At 35.1% G+C, this 26846-nt stretch overlaps 1 protein-coding gene across 10 annotated transcripts in view; it reads right to left on the bottom strand.

Moving 5' to 3' along the window:
* Positions 1 to 26846, bottom strand: part of KITLG (KIT ligand) — an 84612-nt gene that overhangs the window by 22570 nt on the left and 35196 nt on the right. For 4 of the 10 annotated variants that reach the window (XM_078337045.1, XM_002752832.6, XM_009004338.5 and 1 more), the window contains 3 exons: positions 16959 to 17021; positions 2521 to 2691; positions 206 to 362 (listed from right to left, as the gene is read on the bottom strand). In XM_078337045.1, coding sequence (XP_078193171.1) covers positions 206 to 362; positions 2521 to 2691; positions 16959 to 16997 — 367 coding nt within the window. In that variant the 5' untranslated portion in view covers positions 16998 to 17021. Of the gene's footprint in view, positions 1 to 205; positions 363 to 2520; positions 2692 to 9872; positions 10069 to 16958; positions 17022 to 26846 lie in introns of all 10 variants that reach the window. The other 6 variants (XM_078337041.1, XM_078337040.1, XM_078337046.1 and 3 more) reach the window with 2 other exon arrangements.

Below are 26846 nucleotides of genomic sequence, written 5' to 3'. Positions count from 1 at the left end.
ATGTACAATTATTAGTTTCTTCTGTGTATTATATTTTAGAGATTTTTTAAATGTTCTGAATCATAATTGCTATTGATATTTGCTTTTTTATTAGACATACAGGCATGTATTTTGCTACAATTAAACACAGAGGTAGATTCTTACTACATAGGGAAGATTTAAGTTTGCTGTTTACATTTGACCTGGAAATGCTTATACGTCTTACCTTTCTCAGGACTTAATGTTGAAGAAGCCATACAATCACTAGTTTCAGATGCCACTACAAAGTCCTTGAAGGCATCAATAGATCTATTAAAAATTCTAAAGAATTCTTCAGGAGTAAAGAGCCTGGGTTCTGGGCTCTTGAATGGTTTTTTTAGATCCTAGAAGAAAAATAATAGGATTACATTTCTCAAATAGTCTTTAGATTTAACTGAAGTCAAGATAATGGACTATAAGTATGTCCCTCAAAGATTCAAGTATTTGGACTCTTACAACTAGCACTTTTAGATGGCTGTTTTAATGTATGTAATTCAAATTGGTAATGTAACGTAGTGGGATCACGAGTTGAGTCTGGGGCAGTGAACACAATGTCACGACAAAACAATAACTTTAACAACAAATTGAAAACATTTTTCTTTAGAGATGCTCATTAAAAACATGAGGGTTTATTTTAGAAAGACCCCTCCATTACAAGAACTTCCAGTTTTTAGGAAAAAAAAAAAGATCTTTCCATAATGCATGCTCTAATATCCAAAAATTAGAAAGTCAGATGACACTAAATGTTGGCAAGGAAACTCTTACATACTAATGAGATATGTAAATTGGTACATTTGGTATTATTCAGTGAAGTTAGACAGATGCCCATCCTGTGACTCAGAAATTCTATTCTCAGGTAAATACCCTGGTGAAGCTTTTGCACATACGTATACCATCAGACATATAAAAAAGTTTTTTTTTTGCATCAATATCTGTATTACGTATGTCAATCAAAAGACAGAGGCTTAATAACTAGTAATATATTGAATGAGTGGAGTTTATTCAGCAGAAGGTTAATGATATCTATATGCATTAAAGTGGATACGTCTTCTAAATCTAAAGCTGAGTAAAAGAGGCAAGTCCCAAAATAATAAAAATAGTATGATTAATTGATATAAAATTAATATAAAATTCCCAAAGGCAAATCAAAGCTATATTATAGGGATACATAATGATTATAAAGAAAAGTAGGTAACCAAAATAAACATCTGTCTGTTACTTACTAGGCACTATTCTAACTGCTTCATAGATATATTCTCAGTCTCCAGAAGAACTGAGAAATATCATCAATAATCTCCTGGGTTCCCACCAAAGTGCCATACTTAGTAAATGGACATTCTGTGTTGTTTGCAGTGTTCTTCCCAACATCACCATTTACCTTAAGGCTCTAATGCATATGTTATTTACTTTGTGACACCTTGTGTGATATACTGTACTTTTTGTAACTTCTACCTCTTTAGAATGCCGTAGTAATATGAAAGAGTGATTAACACTACATTCTGACTTTGGAAATTAGAAACTGAAACAATAGAAAGATTAAAGGTAGTGACTGGATTATTAGTATGGTAAAAATTATAAGACTGGGGAGCACAAATAGGATTAAAGTTGAGTCTTGAAGAATAGCTGGAATTTAGAAGGGACACAGGAAAAAGCATTTAGGTATTAAAGTACAGAATTCTGTTTAAAATTTTGGATTTTAACTTATAGAAGTCTCCTAAGCTAATCATTGGCCATTTGAACTGTATACCAAATCAGATCTCTTAAGCATGATTCTGCTATAAACAAACTGTGATGAAAAAAATGACAAAATGTGTTAATATTTATTTTACTAGGCATGGTGTTAAAGAACTTATCACACCTCATTTAAAGGCAACCCTACTAGAGGAATTCTGGCATTGTCTCTATTTTAAAGATAAAGCGAGGCACAAAGAAGTTATGCTTACAAAATTCATTACTGACAGAACCAGAATTTAAACTCCAACGTCTCACTCTTATTTTCTGGACTACATTGCCTACCCCATATGTCATGCCTTATCCTGAAGTTGGTGATGACCAGTTATTCAATGACTTTGAGGAGCCAAAATGTATTTCTTTGCTGTGACCTATGGGGTAATTATGTTATGGATAAAAGGACAGGGGTATGTTTATTACAATTTTCCATTTAAATGAACATTTGTAACTTAATAGGAAGATTTTCAGGACTTCACTTACAGAAAATAAAGAAAAAGGCAGGGCTTATTTTGCATTGTAACGTAAATAAGTTTTACTTTTATATTAGAAGACAATATTTAAGTCTATTCGATGCACACTTCAGTATTGCAGTATAACTAAAAATACTTATTTCCTTTGCTCATCTTTTGCAATCTTAGAAGATTTTTAAATTTGAAGTTCATCCAATCAAAATCTCATAAATAAACATGCCATATTTTCCCCAACAGCACCAAGAAGCATGGGTTTTTAGAGAAGGATAATGAAAAACAATCCCAATGTAATCAGAGTTACCTTAGATGAGTTTTCTTTCACGCACTCCACAAGGTCATCCACTATGTTCACAAGTTTGTCTATGATAGAATAATTACTCAAGCCTTCAGAAATATTTGAAAACTTGTCCAGAAGATCAGTCAAGCTGCTTGACAACTGTACTACCATCTCACTTATCCAGCAATGACTTGGCTGCAAGATACGAAATGGAGACAAAACAGCTACTTTAATAAGCACCATAAAACTCGTGTTGTGAAACTCGGAGTACTCTTCAAAGCTATCAACGTGTTTAGTCACTGGTTGCTGGAAAAAGGATCTCCTTTGAACAAGTCAGTTCTTGAGTCTCAGATATATAGTCTCTTTCAAAATTCACAAATGCACACAGACCAGAGGAAAAATATTGATGGTAGAAATTTTGCTCTTCCATGGAAGAAAATTAAGCCAAGACAGAGCCAGGTCTTACCTTTGACAAAGTTAAGATATTAATAGAATTTAATTTTATTGAAGAATTGTAATTATTTAGTCACTATGTTCTCAAAAAAGCTTTAGATGCAGAGGGAATCACAAAATATTACTGTGAGAGAGAATCCTAGTCCTTAAGGAACTTCTAGTCTTTGGTGGACTAGAATATAAAACAATTGCTTAATAATACCTTCTGTTTTTAAAGTGCTTGATAGATTTCAAGGCTTCTAGACAGATAAATTCATGTGGGTGTTTTATAAAACAGCCCTAGGAGGAATGTAGTGTGAGAGAGAAGAACCACTTTTGGTAGTGGCAGTACCAGCTACATTATTTGTGGAATGTAATGCAAAATGAAAATATATTTATTGTTCAAAATCTTGTCCAAAAACCATTAAGAACTTCAAGATTGTTATGGTAGAGCATTAAATCAAGCATAGAGCCCAGCCCATGAATCCAGTTCTACCCACCCATTGGTTAGAAGCTCAAGCCTTGGAGTCAAACATAACTTGGTCCAATTCTCGCTGAAAGACTCCAAGCCAGCTACATAAATTCACTGAATCTCACTTTATCTGTCTATAGAATGGGAATAATGGCACCTCCCATGAAGGGAAGTTGTGAGGTGATAATGTAGACAATTTGAATACAAGTTGCATGAGGGCAGCAATTTTTTTTTTTTTAATCTTGCTCTTTGTCATGTCCCCAATGCCTAGAACAGTGTCTGGTAAATGAGAGTTGCTCAGAAACAATTTAATGAATGTATGTGCATGTGAATTGAAAAAAATGAATGAATGGGATAAAATATTTTGCACCAAGGGTCAGCACATTCTTTCTGCAAAGGGCCAAGTATTAACTGTTTTAGGTTTTACATGCCGAGAAGTAAAATCAAGGATATTATGTAGGTACATTTTAACAAGAAAAAGCACATTTCCACAAAATTTTTGTTATACATTTTAAAATGTGATAATTCAGTATAGTTTTATTTGCACAATAATTGGATATACAGTAATCTTTTGCAACATAGATCTACCAATGACAAGAATGGAATCCTTTATTTGGGTTAACACTTTGCTTAGTTGGGGTTCAAAGTCAGCATTCTCTATCACCAAATAGATTGCAAAGGTTCATCTGTAAAACCCAATCGTAGCTGGCTGGCCTTAAAAAAAATATGGCCCACAGGGTATAGTTTGCTAAGCCTTGCTTTAAATAACTGTGTATCAAGATAGGTATAGATTATTAAGGAAAAAGTTCTTAGTATATTAAATGAATTATAAGATTTTCATTTTTATTTATTTATTATTATTATTTTGAGACAGAGTCACACTCTGTCGCCCAGGCTGGAGTGCTGTGCTGTGATCTTGGCTCACTGCAACCTCTGCATCCTGGGTTCAAGCAATTCTCCTGCCTTAGCTTCTCGAGTAGCTGGGATTACAGGCACCCGACACCACACCTGTCTAATTTTTCTATTTTTAGTAGAGATAGCATTTTATCATGTTGGCCAGGCTGGTCTTAAACTCCTGATCTCAATTAATCCACCCGCCTTGGCTTCCCAAAGTGCTGGGATTACAGGCATGAACCACCGTGCCAGCCAGATTGTTAAAATTAATATTACATTACTTAAAATATTGAAATAGGAGGAGGGGGGCTATTGTAACAGGAGGAGGAGAGACTCTTGTTATAGGAGGAGGGACTCTTGCAACAGGAGGGGGAAGTTGTAAGTTTGCATACTTTATATCATTTTAACATGTTATCTTTTTTCTCTTATAAAGATCTTTTAAGTGGAAACTGTTGTATTTTGAACTCTGCTAAAATGCTACAGTGGCAAAAATAAGATTATTATTTGTAATAGCTAACATTGAATTAGGTCATTAAAAACATAAATAATACAACTTGTAACAAAAATATTGTACTCAGAGTAACTGATGACATGTAAAATAAATCCAACTACCAAGCTTTATTTCTCTACTTACCAGCAGAATATCTCCGTAGAAAAAGTCTTTTATTTATTTATACTAATTTTTTACAGAGACAGGCTCTCTCTCTGAGTCCCAGGCTATAGTGCAGTGGTACAATCATGGCTCACTGCAATGCTGAATTCCTGGGCCCAAGGGATCTTCCCACTTCAGCCTCCCAAGTAGCTAGCACTACAAGGCACATGCTACCACATCTGAGTAATTTTTAATTTCTTTTTATAAGTGGGGTCTTGCTTTGTTGCCCAGGCTGCTCTTGAACTCCTGGCCACAAGCAATCCTCCCTCCTCAACATTCCAAAGTGCTGGGATTACAGACATGAGCCACTGCATCTGGCTCAAATAATGTATTTATTCTAAAGTATAGAAGTGGCCACTTTATATTCATTTAATAGAACACTTTTACTTAATATAATACAGCCAAAAAGGAAACAGGTGTATCTGCAGATAGGTGAGCCCAAATTCCTGGAACCACAAAACCGTCATTCAAAACTTTTAGGATTTTTGGCTCTGGCTTCAGATAAGAAAGATAAACAAATTTCAACATGGGAATTTAGTTCAAGTGGCCATTTCAACTCGTCATAACCAAGTTCTCAAAGAATATGGGTTTCCAAAGTATGTGCAAAATAGTCTTTGTTTTGTTAAATCAGGGCTTATTTCAAGCACATGCAAGTTCCTACATGCATCATTATCAGGTCTCTTTCAAAGCTGTCAGTCTTTCCTCGGATACTGAATTGCTCTGCAAGTTTCTTTCCTTTTACACAGTGATAATTCCTTATAGACAGTCAGCCCTATCAACAATGAACAGATTTCCTAAGATGCAGAACACAGCATGCACTGTAAATGCTATTGGAATAGTGCATTTATGTGATAGAGTAGCCTTCACCAATTCATTCTGCTGAAATTGTGCAAATTTTTCTAACAGTGAAATTCCAGGTATTGATCTCTTAGGACTCTATTTCCTCACTTTATGAATATACTTGCCTTGGATCACTGGCAAGAATCAAAATCAAACGCCCTTGTTTGAATTCAGACATTCCTTTTGTTTCTGTGGTAGTTGTCTTATATGAATGGGTACTTTGTTCATTTTGCTCTCTTTGTGGTTAAAGTAGAAAAGATTTTGTTGATTTGTTTCTTAGTTTTAAGCTGAGGAATTCTGGGGTACTTACTGCCACTACTGTTGACCACTATTTTCAACTGAACTCTATGTTTACATTTTATATTCTAGTTCCTACTTAGCCATTACCTGACCTCTTCCCATTTTCACATACCTAAATCAACAGTCTAAACAATCAACTCTTTCCAGTAAAATTTCCAACCTCAATCCTGTGCTTTCTTACAGTTTAAACATGTAAATTCCACAATCTAATCCTACTCTAATGTTTGGCATTTTAAAATCATGAACAATTGGTTAATAGTTGATATAAACTACATGCCTACATAGGTGAAAAATTGTGTATTTCTAAAACCCTCGCAATCATTTTTCATTCATTTTTTATTTATTGTATTTTTTCCTTTGCCTTAATAAATGACATTATCACTGCTTCTTATTTTTCAGAGACATTTTAAATGTAAATAGTTTTATATAAGTATTATCTCAATGGTATTAATTAGAAGAAAGTAAGAAGATATAATGTTCTCTTACTAGAAGATGTGAAGGATTAAGAAAATTGACAGTCATATAGGATGTCAGAGGTGACACAAATAATCTTTTAAATTCCTTAAGTGTATTAGGTGAATGGGTCTCTCTTAAAGAAATTAAATTAAATTCCTGAAGTGCATGTACAATATTTTCATTTTTTATTCACCTATATGTGTAGTTTCCAAAAGAAGAAATACATAGATCCTGCTTTGGATGTAAAAAAATTTTTCTTGACTCCATTCTCTCAATTTCATGTCATCTTTCTTGACAGCTGCTCTCTTACATTTTCTTGGTTAATTATAGCAGCTCTAGCTAGGACTACTAAAAATGTGTGCTTTCTATTCCTCCATGCTTATAACGTGTTATTCTAGAATCCAAACTGATTCAATGATATTGAACCAATATCCTGGGACTGTTGGCATGTCACTACCACTGAAAATTAGGTAAAAATTGTGAACATCCTTAGACATTTTAAAGTACCAGGACACCAAATCCATGATCTCACTAAATGATTAAATATGTAATTAAAGATGAATAAAATTAAAAACATTCTAAACATAACTAGGAATATGACTATTTCCTAAGACTAATAACAGAAATATATGTATATTCTAAGACTAAGCATAAATTTTTTTAGAAAGATAATATATGAATTCCACAAAATATGTGACATGGCAATCTCTGTAGCTCCAGAACCAGTATATTTGAGAAACTAGCTAAAATAAACCATGTGCTTTAAAATCATTCTGGGGACTTGCTAATTCTGGCATGCTTTCTCCTCTCCATCCCTGCCTCATTCAAGAAACTGTGCTGGTTTGTTAGGTGAAATAATTTGACACATTATTCCACCTTGGTATTGGTATTAGATGCTCAGACAGTCTTCTTCTTCTTTTTTTTTTTTTTTGAGATGGAGTTTTGCTGGAGTGCAATGGCAGGATCTCAGCTCACTGGAACCTCCACCTGCGGGTTCAAGCAATTCTCCTGCCTCGGCCTCCCAAGTATCTGGGATTACAAGCACCTGACACCACGCCTGGCTAACTTTTTGTATTTTTAGTAGAGATGGGGTTTCACTGTGCTGGCCCGGCTGATCTTGAACTCCTGAGCTCAGGTGATCCACCCAACTTGGCTTCCAGGAGTGAGCCACATGCCCAGCCCACAGACAGTCTTTAAGAGCAATCGTGGTAAGATTCATGGAATAAGAAGCTGAAAGAAGATAAAACATACTGTAACACTTCTTCATTAATGCACTTTACACTACTTTCCATTTGGTAGCTATTCACAGAGAGACCTCTATGTGCTTTTTTTCAGGTCCTAAAGTTACTATATTTACCCAGTGAGAGCGTTCTTCTCACAGGGGTTAGTGAAATATCAATTAGAGATTCTCAGAGAGGAAAGCCCTGGCTCATTAACTATGAGGTTTCCGAAGAACATTCCTAAGAAGTATTCACCCAGCCTTCCAATCTGATTAACCTAATTACCAGCATTACTGCCTAGTTTGTTTTTGTTTTACTTTATTTAATTTGTGTCAAACCTCAGTCTTGCTGGAATTAGAGGTATGCATGCCTAAGGCACAAAGCATGCCTTTCAGCTTGTGCTTTCAGCATCTACCTCTGGGATGAGCAATCAAACTCTAGAGCCCTGTCATAAGAATCATCATATTTCAGAACTAAAAGGAATACTGAGGACCAGTCTCATCAATTTCATAAGTGAGAAAACTAAGGCCTAGAGCAGTGAAGTGTCTTGTTCCAGGTTACACAACAAATTTACACAGAAACATGAGAAAACCAGGACTCTCGATCACTCACTTTGTTCTAGTAGCCACAAGGATAGTGAAAGCACATAAAACTGAAGTGTTTTCTCTGCCAAATTCACTATGACTCAAGTGGTCTCACGTCTGGACCAGACACATGATTCTTGGGCACAATTAAGGTATTTCTTGGGAACAGAAACAGTTCATTCTGCTTCATTTTAATCTAGAGTCATATCAATGAAAGTAAATTCCTCTGAGGAATCATGACAATTGCCATTTGTGGACTTTACTACTCTTAGTTTTTATTCTTGTGGCTAGAAAGCTGACATTCTACTCTCAAACATTCCATTGGCAGGCAAATTTAAAACTTTCCTATAAAAACACTTTGCAAAATATTGCATGTGCATGTTGCCAGTGTAGTCTCCGAAATCTTCTTTTTGGATGAGCTGGGTTTTGTAATGATTTGTTTTAGTCCTCTCTCTGAACAATTAATTTGGGTCTTCAGTGTTCACTTTAGGTATCTAACTTTCCATTTCTTGTTTGAATTAAAGTGATGTCGAAACCTCAATCTGGTTAAGATGGTAATCAACCGAAGCACTATAAATATGTGTTGTTTCCCAGGGCAGACCTATAAATGGCCCCTAGGCAAGACCTAAAATAGAACAGAGAAGGAACAGCAGCGGGGTTTGGGGAGTGAGGGTAGCAATGATGAACTAGAGGCCCAGTTTTTAGTCCCAACTCTGTCAACTCATTTTGTGATTTCAGGCACGTCATTTAATCTATTTGGGGCTTCAGTTTCTCCAGCTGTAAAGTAAACGAGCCTATCTAATCGGTGCAGCCAGTATGGGAATCCCACTATCCATCTGCAGTTCCTCTCACTCAAAATGCATTGAATGTGACCGCAGAACTAAAATTTCAATTTTACTTAACTATAATTTCTTTACATTGAAAAGTCAATAATTATCATCTTATTTAGAGACTAGAAAACTTTTAAGTATGTTTGGAAAAAAAACAGATATATGACTATCTTTTCGATGGTAAATTTTATAAAATATCTGAATATGGAGTAACTACTTCTAATGAAAATTTAGTGTATGAATGGAAATATGTTGTAGGTGTAAAACACACTGTGGATTTTCAATCATATGAATATATAAAACATTCCATTAATAATTTTTATATTGATTTTTAGGGTGAAATGACAATATTTTGGATACATGGGACTAAATAAATTTTATTATCCTTATTTTCAGCTGCTCATTTTCACTTTTTTTTTAAGTGGGTCGACCAGACAATTAAGATTACAAATGTGGCTTCCATTGTTTTTCTATCAGACTATAATTGCCTAGATAATCTGAACATCTTAATATAATCACTTATTATGAAGACAGGCCCCTGTACTGTAGTAGAGTACAAAAGAGCCACTTCAAATAGCATTTAATATCATATTTTATTCATTCAAATAACATTTTATGCATATTCTTTTTAAATAAATCATTTCTATGATGTAGGAGTAGAGCCTCAGAATCTATGCTTACAAACAATGAACTTACCCTGTAGCCACAGTTGACTGGATGATGATAGACACCTGACTTGGATGGGCCAATCAGAAAGTTCCTCCCCAAAATTGGCATTGATAATTAGAAACTGATAATTAGTCTCTGAGTAGGGTTGAAATTGAAATATGTAAATCTGGCAGCTCTTGGGCAGTTACATTCTACCAGGAGATTGGAACAAAGGAGAAAAAATCTGCACAAATAGAATGAGGCAGAGAAACAAAGATTCTGAGATGGAGAAAGAAAAACTGATAGTTCCCAATCTCCTTTCATGAGGTCTATTGCACCCAGGCACTTGGGTGGGATGCTATTCATTAGTGTCCTTATAATAATGGGAATTTTACTATTAATGAGAACCACAAGAGTCTAAACTAATACGATGGGCCCCTTCAAGACTTGGAAATCTAGCATTTTTGCCAAGAGTTAAATGTTTATTCATAACTATTTTTTGAGGAGCAACAATATACATTGGCTTTTCTAAAGAATGGTGAGGAGATACACAGGAGTAAAAGATCTCAATCTTGCTCTGTAGATAGTCAAAATATAGTAAAAAGAGAAAACAACAAAATAATAAAGATAGTATCTGACAATTATTATATGCACACTACATCTCACTTTTTTATATCTTAATTATTTCTCACAATAATACCTTGAGACGAATATATAACACTTAAAATATTAAGCTCTGTGTAAGCAATATATAATCATGTACCCAAAATGAATAGCTTCTGGACAAATTCCATAGAAGTCTCAAGACAATAAACCAAAAGACAAGGTCCACATAGCAGGTGTAATGTTAGTGTTGCTGACCACCATGTCCCAAGCATCAAGCAAAATACTCACAGTAGATGTGATGCCAGTTTCACCTGATCAAATGATACAGAGGAGAGAAAGTATGGTCTGAAAGAGCAGAAAATGACCTTGTGAGAAAGAGGAATCTTAAACTGACCTTGGAGGAGATGACCACTAAGATGTGTTCAGCTCCAAGATATTGCATGATTCTGTGAGTAGAATTTGGATATGTGGATGGGAGAAGAAAGGGCATCCTTTGAGAATAGACACAGTGATTTTAGGAGGCAGTGATGCATGTAGCTGAGGTGGCAAGTTTGTGTTGGGGAATAATGGGTATTCTGATGAGTTAGGGTAGGGTAGGATTACATAGAGTCACAAACATCAGGTTTAAGAATTTGACTCTCAGCCTTTAGTAATTGGGAACAATAAGCAGGTTCTTGAATACAAAAATGATTCAATTAAAGCAGGAGAACAGAAGGCTTAAAGAAACTGTGATTACTCAAAATTGTATAATACAATTCTTATACCTAAAATCTTTCAGAAAATGCACAAATATCTAAAAGAAGATAATAATGTTGCAGTGCAGATGCTGTGTGATGAGTTATAGGCACTCACTTCATCATCATAACCTTGTGGACTATACTTAGTTTGAATCTGTGCCTTAAGTAAATTACAAATGATTATATGCTATGGAACTTTTCTTCCTTGTTTTCTTCACCTCCTTTCAACAAATATTCATTAGATTCCTATAAGCATCCATGAAGCACTGAGAACCTAATGCAGAGCAAAAAGATTATAGTTTCTACTTCCACGAAGTTTACAGGTTAGTGGAAGATTATCCATTAAATCATCCCACAAATACATACAAAACTGCTACTCTGAAGAGTGCTATAAAAAGAGTTCCCAACAGAACAATTTCATTTCATCAGAAATCCAAACTCAAATCTAAAAGAGTCAGGTGTTACTTAGACAGAAGAACCAATCAGTATTCCAGGTACAGAGAAAGCCAAGCAAGAAGAAAAGTGGCAGCAAGGAACACATAATGATAAGGGACTAAAAAAGGATTTGGAAAGGTGCCAGATCCCTATATAGTCTTGGAGGCCTTGTTGAAGCAGCTCCTTTTGCTGTTTCCTAAGAGCAACGAAAAGCCATTTAATTAATATAAAGAGGAAGGAATGAAGTAATCAGATGTATTTCTTTTTAAATCACTCTCTTTATTCAGGAAGAGTCAAAACATCAGTAATAAATCCTGAGGTATCAAAGAAAATGGAAAGAGCCCAGAGGTAACGGGGCCAGGTAAAAGGTGAGAATAGCCAAGAAGTGAAATTGTGAATGCCTGAGGAAGGGTACTGAAGAAAGAAGAAGGCTGGAAGGCTTATTGTTAGAGTATTATCATATGCTGCCAATCACATCCACATTTAGCTGTGCCTTTTAAAAGTCTTAATGAAAAATTGACAATGAACACAAAGATTGGTTCAGGTAAGTATCATCAATAGATGCTAAATATTTGGGAGAAACTTTGATAAGGAGAAGCCTTGCTTACAGGGTCTTAAAGTGTCTCTCCAAAAATTGTGAATGAGTAAATATACATAAATAGCCGAACACCTTAACCAGATGATCAAAACAGACAGCACCATAAGAAGATGGACTCTGTGTGCCTCTGGATGCGGAACCTGAGCACGCATCATTACTTATGTAGCACTGTCCTTTGAAATGCATAAGCTCAACAGAAGCATTAAGAAACATCAATCAATGTTGCAAAGAGAAACCCTTTTCTTAAAGGGGAAGACTGTCTCATTCAAAAATATCAGAACCATAAAGACAAAGAAAGCCCGAGAAACTCTTAAAGGAGACTAGAGAGACATGATGTAGTAGCTTCCTATTGCTGCTATAACAAAGTACTATAAACTTGGTGGCTTAAGGCAGAACAAATTTATTATTTTACAGTTCTGGAGGTCAGAAGTTTCAAATAGGTCTTAAGAGGCCATTATCATGTTCATTAGGGATGTGTTTCTTTTGGATGCTCTAAAAGAAACCTTTTCCAACTTCCAGAGGCCATGTACATTCCTTGGCTTGTGAATCCCTCTTCCATCTTTGAAGCCAGCAGTGTAATATTTTCAAATCTCCCTCTCTGGCTCTGATGCTCCTACCTCCCTTTTATAAGGATTCATGTAAATTAGAGTGGGCCCACCAAAATAAATTTCCCATCTAAAAATCCTTAATATAATTTCATCTGCAAAGTCCTTTTTGCCATGTTAGGTCAAATATTCCCAGAATAAGGTATATTTGGGAGTCATTATTCACATGGTATCAAAATGCAAATTATGATCCTAGATTAGATCTTATACTGGAGGGAAAAAAATGCAAAAAAAAGAGAAGAAGATTAAATTGAAATACAGACCTAGATTAAAGAATTATAATTATTACAAAATTTATTGAAGTTGCAAATCTACTGTGTTTAGGTAAAAAACTCTCCTTTACTTAGGAAATGCACCTGACGTGTTTAAGAGTAAATGGCCATGATGTATACAACTTATTCACGAAGTTCAGAACATAGTAAAACACACATGCATACATAGAAAGAAAGCAACTGATAAAGCAAATGAGGCAGAATGTTAAAATTAGGTGAATCTGGATTATAGTGAACATGGGTGTTCTTTAAATATTCTTGCAACTTTTTTTGTAAATTTAAAATTATTTGCAAATACAAAATTTAAAGAAAACTGATGAATATATACTTTAAGTAAAAATTGCAGAAGGAATAAGATCTAGTGTTTGGTAGCAAAATAGGTGACTACAGTTAATAAAAATGTATACTTCAAAATAACTAAAAGGTTGGAATTGGAATATTCCTAACACAAAGAAATGATAAAATTTAGGTGATGAATATTCCGGTTACTCTGATTTGATCAATATATACTGCATGCCTGTATCAAAATATCATGTGTATCCCAATAAATATATACAACTCTTATGTATCCATAATAGCTAAAAATAAAAAAATTAAATTAGTGAAGAGTTTTTAACTCAAATATCACAAGCAACTCATTTTATGTAGTGCTATGGAAGTTAAAATGAATGAAGATGTGTGGCAACAATACAGCAATGTCATTTTTATTCTTTCTGCAATAACATTACTAGTAAATGTAAAGGATCAGAAATATTTAGGTATTTTTTAAGGTTAGGAAGTTAAAGGAAATTTTAACAGTCTGCCAATATAATAGCTTCAAAGAGTTTAAAATAGCATTGGTGATTATCGTTAGATTTAAACAGTAAGTGGTTGATCATACCCTGCTATTTGTGAGACAGAATCTGCTAGGTAATTTTCTAAGAAGGACCTTGGAAAAGTGAACTCCCTTTTCCAGGAGAATTTAGCTGTTTTTAAAAAGAAAGAAAAATAAATAAAAATAAAGTGTATTCTATTCTAGAGCTTTCTTCTGCCCAGTGCCTGCAGGCAGAATTTTATTGCTTTGGCCCCAGAGAATCTTTTTGGCACCCAATCCCACTCCGCCCTCTATTGTTTAAAGACAAAAGATAAGGCAGCTGGGACTCTGACCACTGGCAAATAATCAGAGGCCTCCCCACTGGGAAACTCCTCTGGTCTTGGCAGAAACCAACATTTCAACATGAAGGTAAAACAAAGGGTGAGACCCCTGGTTCTGCCCAATGCTCTAAGCATGGCCTTATTTTTCTTGTCCACGGTGGTGGCCAAGAAGAACAGTGTTTCTGCAGTTGTGCCAGGACAGCATGCCAGAATCAAATAATAGTAGACTTTTCTCAATTACAGAAACAAGCACAAAATATGTGGCAGTGAATCAGCTTTATTTTCACAAGCTTGGCTCTTGCTATCACCAGTCGACATTGAAATATATGATTTAGCACAGGCTATGATTATACCAGCACAAAATATTCTATTTAGTTGTTTTCAGTTTAACACTTGTTTTTCAAAGAGCAGCAGGATTTATTTGAGTGCTTGGCAATCACAATCCTAAATGCTGCTGCAGTCAGGAAGGATCTGGGATGGGTCTTTATTACCTAGAGGCTTCCCTTCAAACACTTTCCCTAAGTATTGTAATTATTTAGATCCTCACCTTCTGTAACCCAGGGTTAAGAGTCTGATGACCTGGGGGTTTCTTTTTAAGACTCTGTCACTTTCTAGTTGTATAACCTTGGGCAAAATGCTTTTGAGCTGTAAATCTCAAAAGATCATTTGTAAAATAGGAATCATAATAGCTATTTTACCTTCCTCAGAGTTTTTCTAATCAGCCAGGAAAATTAATATGTGAAATAATTTTGCAAATGGAAATGTGTCACAAAAAGGCCGCATAATCCCCCTGCCTGCCTTCCCAATTATTAAACTTTTCGAACCTCAGATCATTGCCTAATTGATGTATGTTTGTTTCTTAAAGTGTTTGGCAAAGTGCTGGCTCCTAGTTAGTTTTTCCTAATTAAATACTTGCCGACTAAGTAACCAAATAATATAATTAATTAACTTTCAGGCTGCTAATAATTTTCCATTTTTATTTCCAGAGAACTCCCCCAACTCAATAGGAGAGACATTGACCTAGGCTTGAGGATAATTGGCTCAACATGAAGATACATGTTCTAAGGAGTTCTGAAAAATCTTTAGGTCATTCATGCTAAAATGCTTACTAATTTTTAAAAAATGTGGCTTTGGCATTCTTCTTGAAATGACAGCCTTGTAGTCTTTGAAATGCATTTTAAGCACAAGCACATACTGATGTGCTTAAATTAGGAACAGTTTTGATGGACTGATTCACAAAAATTGGTCAAAACCTAAAACAACTTGCACAAAGTAGATGTATACTAAGTTTTGGTATATTATGGAAAGATGAGAGTTGTATAGAAGAGAGTCTGGCAAAGTACTGGCTTTATAGTTTTAAATTGACTCAAGACACTCAAATGGTTTTACATTTACTCAAGACATACAATACAGTAGTTGAAATAAGCCAACATAAAACAACATGTCAACGCATGTTGAAAGATGTAAGTGAACTTCAAAGTATAAAAGCTTAACATAAAATTACTAAATATGCAAAAAGCTCAATGTCTTATGTATGGGTGCATACATTGCAGTAAACATATAAGAGAAGCTCCTTCTGCTCTTATATGAAAAACTCCAGGGAATGCTCTCTACATTATAAGCTCTGAAAGCACACATTGGAATGAAAAAGTCTAGCTCAGAATAATTGTTACCACTAAGAGACAAAGTGGGGATTAGTGAAGCTAGGGAAGGCGCATACATAGGGCATTAGTTATACTTGTAATGTTTCATTATTAAAAAAATATTTAAAGCAAATATTGCACAATGGTAAGGTTTGATAAGCTCTGTGATGGGTATACAGATATTACATTATTTTCTATGCTTGAAATATTTTTAGTGTATGAATTCTGATACTATGTAAAGAGAAAAATAATTGAAATTTCTTGGTTTCAGCAGTATAGTAGTATTTATAATAGTAAACACATGCACTTGTCGTAAGGTTCTAAGAATCTATTGCACTGCTAGTAAATTCAGAGACGAAATATTTGTGTTCTCAAATTAAACAGATTAGAGAAGTCATCTATGAAAAGAATTTACATAAACTTATACTCAAGCCCTTTTTGGGGGGATGCTTAAGGAAAATAAGAAATCTGTGACTATGTCTAAAGAAGATAAATCGCATTTACTTTGGGAGTACAGATGGCCCTCTGTATCCATGTATTCAACCAACCAAAGATGGAAACTATTCAAACAACCAGAAAACATAAAACAAAGTTTAAAAGCAGAGTATAACAATGATTTATGTAATATATGTATTATATTAGGCATTAGAATTAATTTAGAACTTATTTAAAGCATACAGAGGTTCCAGTGTGCCTTCCATAGTGAAAAATAAAAATTTAAAAATAAAGTATACAGAAGAACATGCATAGGTTATATGCAAATACTATGCCATTTCATAGAAAGGACTTGAGGATCATAGGATTTTGATATCCTGATGGAGGACTGAGTGGGAAGGAGGGAGGGTTGGAAGGTGTCCTGGAACCAATCCGCTAAGGATACTGAAGAATAACTATACAGGTCTATAGTGCTGAATTGATCACTGATTAAGTTTAACAGTTGCTTAAGAGGGGAAAAAACCCTGCAAGTCAAATTCCAAAGATAACTTCTTCAAATCCTGACAATAAACAAGCTGCTGAATAGTAACTAATGTAGTATCTCAATATGAACGATCCCATTTCTTCTGTGAGCTACTAAAATGAAACTCAGAAATGCGGTTTACATACCAAAACATCCATCCCGGGGACATATTTGAGGGTTATCATATAGTCTTTCGGAAGATTTGCCACCTACAGAGACAAAAGAAAAAAAAAAGAAAGAAAGAAAGAAAGAAAGAAAAAGAATTCCATAAGAAAACTCTTACACATCAATTAATAATATTTGTAGTGGTTTGGAAAAAACATACAAAACTGTGGTGCTTTTTAAAGTTACCAATGGATTTCAATATTTACATGTATATTAATCTTTAATCCTTGATTTCCCTCTGTAATCAAAAGGCACTCTTCAAAATAAAGAGTGACAATACAAATCTTTTGGACTCCAATTCAGTTATGGCTGGCTAGGTATAACCTACTGAGTTTTGTAAACATGATCTGAATTTCAGCTTCCATCTGTGATTTTGGAATTCCCCTCCAGGACTATTTTCCTACTTGTTCCTCCATAGAATTAATCATAAAATATATGCTTTTTACGTCAATGGTTCTCAAAGTGTGGACCTCAAAGTGATGTGCCAGCCATAGGGAACCTGCTAGAAATACAAATTCTCAGGCCATACCAGACCTACTGAATCTTACTTAACAAGTCCTCCAGGTGATTCTGATGTGCACCCAAATCTGAACTACTATTGTATGTTGAACCCAAAAAATGATCAGTGAAACTTCAAAAGAACAATGCTACCTATGAAATACAAACACTTTACAACAAATAATTTAGAAAGATTCAGTTTGTGATGTAATGCAATTCTCTTAATTTGAGAAGTCTCAAATATTTGTCTAGGTTCTTTTAAAGGCTATAAACAACATCTGACTGACATCAGTCATTCTAGCATAAGTGAATAAGCAATATATTTGGGATGAAGGAATCTGGGACAAATCTAAACTCTGTACATTGGTTCCTCTAATTTATAAAATGAAGATCAAGATGCCTATGTCAAATGGTCACTTAGAATTAGGATAGATGAATGTGCCAAACACTCAATCCATGTTCTTTACTGAGAGCTATATTGGCAACTGACTTTGGAGGCATGTAATCCTGATAAGTTACAGAGTTCTACGTTCTCTTCCTTCCTATACTGTACTAACTTTGCTGTCCCACCCTTCTCATATCATCATTAAAATACCCAGATGAATAATTTAGCCAAAAATTGACTTAGCCCATCGGGTATTCAGATAACATACGTAAAAAAGTGGTTTTGCACCATGACATCTTCAAGGATCTATCTTTCTTTGTAGACTTATTTTTTCCTTCATTTTGTCTCTAAAAACTTTATTTTCCTTACAAAAAGCTAAGATCACGTGCATGTTTGCTGGACTGGGTCATCTTGTACGAGTTTACCATAACAACATATGTATGATTCTTCTTGGTCTTGTCAATAGCTTCTAGAATCTGAGAACAATTTATCGATAAATGAATTTAGGCATGGGCATAAGTAGTCAGATGGGAGCTAAGGTAGTAACTGATCCCATGGTGCTTACTACTATGCTACTTCCAGTAATACCACCCACACTCATTTTAGCTCTGAAATGATGCACTTGGTATGGTTCCTCTTCCCTGGGTTCACATAATCAGATCCCTCTGACATATTATCTCTATTTATCAGATGAAGAAACTGAGGCTCAAAGAGGTCAAGTACCTTGACTAAGGTCATACAACCATCACATTTTAAATTTGAACTAGAACCCAGGTCCCTCAAGAGCGGAGCCTCCTTTGTCTCTTAGCTCTACTACGTATTTTCACACTCTAAACTCTCTGGGAACTTGTTCTGGGTATCTCCCACTTGTGAATCTTCACCATCAACCCTCTTCATGCCATCCTAAATAAAATATTAGAATCATTGCTGCTTTGTTGTTTGTTTCTTTTTTGAGACAGGGTCTCACTCTGTCACCCTGGCTGGAGTGTAGTAGTGTGGTCTTTGCTCACTGCAACCTCCACCTCCTGGACTTAAAGAATCTTCCCATGTGTCAACCTCTGGGACTACAGGCATGCACTTGGAGAATTTTTGTATTTTTAGCAGAGACGGTGTTTCGGCATATTGGCCAGGCTGGTCTCAAATTCCTGGCCTCAAGTGATCTGCCTGCCTTGGTCTCCCAAAATGCTGGGATTACAGACGTGAGCCACTGCATCCATTCCATTGCTGCTTATTGAAAACACATCTGAGCTGCCAGACATGATGGCATTTTTTCATTTATTTTAGGAGTTAACTCCCTTACTATTTACACTTAACTTTCTTCCTCTCAAAATTTTCACCAGGCTTCCATAATTTCTTTTCTCTTCTTAATCTTCATCCTCATCTTTGAAAAGCAAAAGGGTCTAGTCATTTTATGTAAACCCTAATGACAAAGACACAGCAGACCTTTTGGAGGTGTGAAAGCAACAACTAAGCAGCAATATTCTATCTCATTTCGAATAAACCAGGTAAGTTAAAGGCATTCCAGATAGAAAAATACAGCAAGAAGTGGCAGGTATTCTGAACACAAGCTGCTTGACAATATAGCCCTTTCTTAAGCATAATTTACATTATTTTAAAAATACAATAATTAGATTAGTATTTAGAAAGTGTGGGATCTGAGTATATGTCTAAAGTAAAGAAAGTATAAAGAGCATGCTGACCAATTCCATTTCATGAATAATTTATATACAACTGTTGGTTCAAAGAAGCCTTATTGAAGTTCCCTGACAAAAACACTGAAATCTGCACTCTACCACTGGCAGTGGGGCAGTGAATAATAATAAAGTAATTTTTTCATTCAGCTGATTTACTGATATTTAATTTCTGGTGAGACTGAAAAATAATACTGTTGTTGAAACGTGCTTTATAATTTACAACAAGTTTTCATATACAGTCTCTACCACAAGCCCATAAAGATCATATTAAGCTTATTTTACAAATGAGGTCATGGAAACTCTGAGAGGTTAACTGGTATCCCCAAGGTCACAGGCATTAGAAGTAACTGGTGCAGGTAGGATGCAAACCCTGGCTTTTGTGCTGGGCCTCAGCACACCTACCCACAGTGCAGTCTCCCAGTTATTACTTTCTTGGTTTTCATTGATTTCTTTCTAATTACATTTGGAAGAAAACTTAGAAAGTCAAGTTGTAGATATTTGTGGTCACAATAAATTATTGTATTAATATTACTTTCTTAGTATTACACAGGTTGAGCACCTCTAATCCAAAATCTAAAATAAAGTTCACGCATACAAGCCATGTGATCTTTCACAAAGTCAACAAACATAAACAATGCGGAAGGACTCTCTTTTCAGGAAATGGTGCTGGGATAACTGGCTAGCTATATGCTAAAGAATGGAACTAGACTCCTACTATTCACCATATACAAAAATTAACTTAAAATGAATTAAAGATTTAAACATAAGGCCTCAAACTGTAAAAGTCCTAGAAGAAAACTTAGCAAACACCATTCTGGACATTGGCCTTAGAGAAGAATTTATGACTAAGTCCTCAAAAGCAATTCCCACAGAAATGAAAACTGACAATTGGGACCTAATTAAACTAAAGAGCTTCCACCCAGCAAAATAAACTATTAAAAGAGTAAACTGACAACCTACAGAATGGGGGAAAATATTCGTAAACTATGCATCTAACAAAGATCTAATATCCAGAACCTATAAGGAACTTAATCCAACAAGCAAAAAATAACCCTATTAAAAAGTACACAAAAGACATGGACATTTCTCAAAAGAAGATATGCAAGGGCTCAAGAAACATATGAAAAATTGCTCAGAATCACTAATCAACAGAGAAATGCAAATCAAAACCACAATAAGCCACCATCTCACACTGGTTAGAATGGCTGTCATTAAAAGTCAAACAACGGCATATGCTGGTGAGGCTGCAGAGAAAAGGGAGTGCATATACACTGTTCAGCCACAGTGGAAAGAAGTCTGGGGATTTCACAAAGAACTCAAAACTACCATGCAACCCAGCAATCCCATTACTGGGTATATATCCAAAAGAATCTTTCTACCAAATAGACCCATGCATTTGTATGTTCATCACAGTACTATTCACAATGGAAAGACATGGAATCAACCTACATTCCTATCACATGTGTAACATGGGAATCATGTAGAATTTAGCTAACGGATTTATAAGGATTAAATAACTCATATAAAATACTAAGTGCTCAGTGAGCCATGGTATGCGAATGAGTACGAATTTCTATTAATACTAAATGCAAGGGAGTGAGGTATTCTAGATAGGGTAAGGGTCCTATGCAAAAGAAAAGAAATAGGAAAGCTCATGGTGTGTTAGGGAAACCAGATAAGAGATAAGAAATATTCCAGGAAAACTGCATTTGAGAGGGACACTCCAAATGTTGAGCTAAGGAGGTCAAATGAGAGGTGGTAGGGTACAGGAGGAACAGCTCTACCACCAGAACTCTACAGCAAGTCACTTCTGCATAGACACATAGCATCATCTCTGTGGAACTTCTATTCCTTGTCTGTAAAATAAAGAGGGCAAACTAGATAATTTCTAAAAATTCAGTCTTGTTTGACTTGCTTATATAAGCGGTGATGCAACACTGAACATGTTTCAGCAGAGAAGGGACACTATAGTAAATTTAGCATAATTAGTATGGTAAGACAGTTTGAAGCAAAGAGAAAACAGAGACAGGCAAAAGATTAGAAGACTACTAGGAATGTGCTGACTATACATTAAATATTTATATGGAAACTGGAAACTAGAAAAGCAGGAACCAGGCCTACAGTCCAGAATGGTATTCCCTGTTGGTAGGGCTAAATAAATAAGTAACCAAGGATACACATTTTGAAAACAAATCTATTCTCCTGAAAGAAATTCAGAGCAAAAAAAAAAAATTAATTAATTGAAGGAAAATTTTACCGAAGGCCAAATCATTCTAATGAGCTTTGTTTTGGAGTACAAGGATGTCAATACTATGCCAGATTGTAAAATTAACTGCAAAAACAAGTTACTAGATGATGAGCTAACTTTGTTAGATGTGCTCCATTTACTGTCTTATTTGGATGTCTTAAGGATTGACCATGTCCAGTGACACTGGAAAAACAAGCACAGGAGAACAGCATTCGGAAATGCTGGAGATTTGGCCCAGAAAAAGTCTTTGCAAGCCAAACTGGCACTGGCTGCATACCACACCTTGCAGGTATTTGGACTCTGAAGAAAAGTAACTCAAAGTCAGAACACTTAACTTCCTCAATGATCTAAAAACCTTTGGATTTCACAATTCAAGTGTCAATGAGGTCTGTAAATCTCATGAGATCAGTGGTCACTTGGACATCTTTGCAAGACCCTAACTTGTCTCAACTGTCTCTCCTAAGTCCAAGGCAGGAATCAAAATTCAGTAGTGATCTATGACTCCTTTGTCACTTTTATAAAATGCTGTGCATATGTCAAATTTTCTAGGTAAAGAGTCCACGACTTTCATATCTAGCAAAGTTTAATACTCATGGCTATAGAAGAAAAAAGCTCTACACTTCTATCTAAATGTCATAGTTCACTCATGTACAGTAGCTTACTATAATGTTAGTTGTTCAGCCTTCAAAAATAACACCCCCACCAAAAAAAAGCTTTTTACTTTTTTTCTCCTAAAAAATTATCTCCCACTAATATTGGCTAAATCTAACCAACCAAGTGTATTACCTATAGTTTTCAAATGTATCTGGATTTTTTAAAATGGTAAATCAATTCGTGATTTTTAAAAATTGGCAGGGCACAGTGGTTCATGCCTGTAATCCTACTGCTTTAAGAAGCCAAGGTGAGAGGATCACTTGAAGCCAGGAGTTTGAGACCAACCTTGGCAACAAAGGGAGAGCCCATCTCAAGAAAAAAAATTTAAAAATTAGTCTGGTGTGGTAGCAACTACTTGGGAATCCCAGCTACTAGAAAGGCTGAGGCAGGAGGATCACTTGAGCCCAGGAGTTTGAGGCTCCAATGAACCATGATTGCACCACTGTACCCCAGACTAGGTGATAGACACTCTGTCTCAAAAAAAAAAAAAATTAAGATGACAACCTCAGGAGGCTTTTCAAGGTCATCTTTCCTTAGTAAAGAATATCTAAATAAAGATAACAATTTTTTCCTTTCAAATAGAAAAGATTAAAAATGACAATATTTAGAGAGTGTATTTTATATACATACTTTATGACAATGATTCCAATTAAGTAGTACTGAGTTTCTACAATATGATAGCTTCTTAATCACAATAAGATAAGGTTACTACTATTTAAATAAATAAGGTTACTAATTTAAACTACTGAAATAAAAGTCAGTAGGTTATAATGATTCATAAACTGTAGTTGAAACTTACATCTTAAACTACTGAGAAGGCATTATAAATTATGAACTGCATTACTGTGCTTCAAAGGTAGGTAGTTCTGGGGTCAAACCTCTACTCAGCTATTTCCCAAGGATGGTGATCAGGTTACTAAATATCACTAGATCTCAGCTTCCTAACCAATATATTTGGGCTAAAAATAAGGAACTCATAAGGTTATGAAAACTAAGTAGACAATCCATACAAAGTGTTTCTGTATGGGGTCTAGGTACTCATAACTATTCCTTTAAAAATCCAAGGAGCAGTCTGTGCACAGTGGCTTACACCTGTAATCCTAGAACTTTAGGAGGCAGAGGTGGGAGGGTCACTTGAGGCCAGGAGTTTGAGACCAGCCTGGGCAACATAATGAGACCCACATCTCTACAAAAGAAAAAAAATTAAAATTCAAGGAGCAGAAGACGTATTATCCGAGTAGTTTTTCTATAAAGGAAGAACAATGCTTTCCTAACAGTGAGATTGATACACCTGATAAATAATATAGCAATCTAGAGAATTTTAATAAATATTATTTCTAATGGTCCTTTTTGAAAAATACAAAAGTCCTAAATTTAGTTTTAAATAGAGAAAGAATTTTCTACTGACCACAGGAGCAGAAATTGAAATGCTAAGTATTGCAACTTAATAAAATAAAATTTGAAAACTACTTCTTTTTCAAACTATTATTTTTCAAAGGTCAAACAAAATTATGGGAAACCTTCACTTTTAAATAAATGATGGGGCATTTGAAGAAAAGCTTAGAATTCATCCAGAAATGGGGATATTCAGAGACTCCAGTTCTTCACTTCAATGCAGCGGTAATTCTACTTGAGGAACATAATATTTGAAGAGGAAAAACAATCAGAATTAATCAAAACTGTCTATTTAAAATGTGAAAATTTGTTGTCTGAGGATATTTTTATTATCTCTTATTATGTTAATCTCCATGAATCATGTATAAATATAGCCAACTTGAAATAAGTGCCTACCACAAGACCAGGGAAACAATAGATTCCTTTGTTCCAATCCTATTTTACTAATTTGTAGACTGACCTTGAAAAGAAAGAGTAATTTCACCTTTACAAGATGGGGATGAGACCTTAAAAAACATTTTGAGGAAGACGAGTCATTACCCAATGGAAAGTTAAAGACGAAAACTTTGTTCTCTTTATCAACAAATTCATATTGCGTTAAATTGCCTCAATTGAAGAGACAACATCATCACAAAGAGAAGAGCAAGGAGAAGACACAGAAAACTAATTTGAACTCTTTCAATATTTGGATTACTTTCTTATATGAACACTTACAACTACTAAAAGCTGCAACTTAACTGTCCCATAGATACAAGTTATAAAAGCTTGATTCATCCTCTTCCCAGATTACTTGACCCTTTCTTTAGGTAAGTCTGAGTTTGCCATTTAAAACAAGTCTTGCAACATTTTTTAGAAGCAAAGCAAAATGTTCTGTAAATAGATCAACTATGATGCTTAGTAAACATGCCAGAAGCATTTTGAATGAAAACCGTGGGGACATAGGGGCAGTACAAAGTGTTCAAGAAGATACGTTAAAAAAAAAAAGAACACTAAAGTCATAAATCATGTGCTTCTGTATGAGAGTCACCTCAAGCAAATAAACATAAAATGTGTGGGCACAGTGTAAGTTGCCATGTAATGTGAAGACGGAACTGGTAGCAGCTGCAAAGGAATGATTTCCATTGCAGGAGTAACTGTGAGCACAGGCAAAAATGTACTGTCAAGCCACTTTCTTTTCCCTCACATAAAATGTCTGCAAAGCAAATTCCTCTCACCCTATATAACCTCCTTTAGTCTAGTCATTATTGAGTAATTCCAAGAGGTGCAACCTGAAAAAATATCATTATGGAATAAAATAATTTCAAAGCTGAAAAGGGTTTCCAAATTTCTCTGATGTAGTAGTTCTTACCCTCTTTGGGGTCACAGATTTCTCGGAGAAGTGATATAAGCTACACACTCTCATCAGAAATGAACATAAGGCATATTAAGGCAGCACAATTCTGAGCTTCATGTGTAAGCATTTGAAGTTTATCAGTCCTAGATTAAGAATTATTGATCACGTCCATGTTCCTTATTTGAAAAATCAGGAAATTGGATGCCAGACAGACTCAGTGATTTGTCCAAGGCCACACCCAGGCAATAGTGGAGCTGGTATTAAAACAACCCAGTATTCCTGACTTCCATCAACATGTTCTGCCCTATCATTCTTTAGAGAAAGGCTGTAATTATCTACATCCATAAATCTCAACAATCACTCATGTTGCTGTTAGAATAAATGAAATTAATGTTAGGATAGAAACACTCTACTTCTTTTCAGACATTAAAAGACACACAGTAAGCAATATGGCCTAAGCAGTCTTGATACTTCTACATAAATAACTTTTATGTAGGTGCTAACTGGAAACATTAGGGTTCTTATGCCCCATCTCCATAAGATGAGATTCAGTATTTCTGCAGTGATGCCCTTAGAGTTGAACCTTAAATAAGTCCCTAAGAGACTGTGATCTGTTGGTTCTAAAGTAGTGACCTACTTTAAATAAATTTTGAAGATTTGTATTAATCTGGCATCCTTATAAATCTATACAACACAAGTGATAACTAGTCATAATAGGAATTGAGATGAAAAAAGAGTCAAGACATTTTGGTTTCTAAACTTTGACAGAAGAGACCATCTAGAGCAACGGTTCTTAAACCTCCTTTCACAAATTCATTAAAAATATAGATATTTGCACCCCTTCCTCAGACTTATCAAAGCAGTTTCTCAGTGTGGGCCCAGGCACCTCTCATTTTAATCAGCATAACAGGTAATAGTGATGCTCACTGAAGTGGGGCACATCATTTCTTCTTCACTCATCCAGCAAGCATTTAATGAAGACCTTCCACTAATATGCACAAAATTTAGATTTTAGACACATACTGTCCTTTTAGTATTGTTTCTTCTATTACAAACTAACAAGCAACTCAAGGAAAAAAACATGATCAGTTTTTAAGCAGTATGATTTTAAAAATACTCCCCTTTCACCCTCATCCCTATACACATATCTATCGGGGTATACAGCAGGCAACTCTTGCATGACTTTGCTAATAGTTCTCTCAAGTAAGACATATTGATACATCTGCTGCTGCTACATGGAAGAATGCTTTTAAACATGAACTCTCTGAGTCCTAAGGACTTTGTATAAATTGTGTCTGTTTGTTTCTAATTCTGTATTGAGGCTAAGCTAGCAAGACTTCAACTGTGGCCTTAAACTTCTGTTTTGAAGTTCTATTATAAACCCCCAAAAAACATATACACCAGGAAATATATATCAAGAGGAGGGAATATAGAGCCCCTTCTACTCCTTATCCTTTTATCTCAACAAATAAACTTTTCGTCCTTTTCACCATATCACAACCCTCATTTCTTACCTATTCTCAAATCACTTCCATTATCTAGTCAGTATTTAAATAACCAGGAAATTTAAAAATTGCTTCTCAAACTTTGTTCATCCTGAAATCATACATGGTTCAAACAAGCATGTAAGATCTCCTCTAGATAGTGAGGGTTGGGAATGAT

This window comes from Callithrix jacchus, chromosome 9 (assembly GCF_049354715.1).
Source record: "Callithrix jacchus isolate 240 chromosome 9, calJac240_pri, whole genome shotgun sequence".
Classification (NCBI taxonomy): Eukaryota; Metazoa; Chordata; class Mammalia; order Primates; family Cebidae; genus Callithrix; species Callithrix jacchus.
The sequence above is the reverse complement of the archived record's forward strand: the minus strand, read 5'-3'. Positions and strand labels throughout refer to the sequence as shown.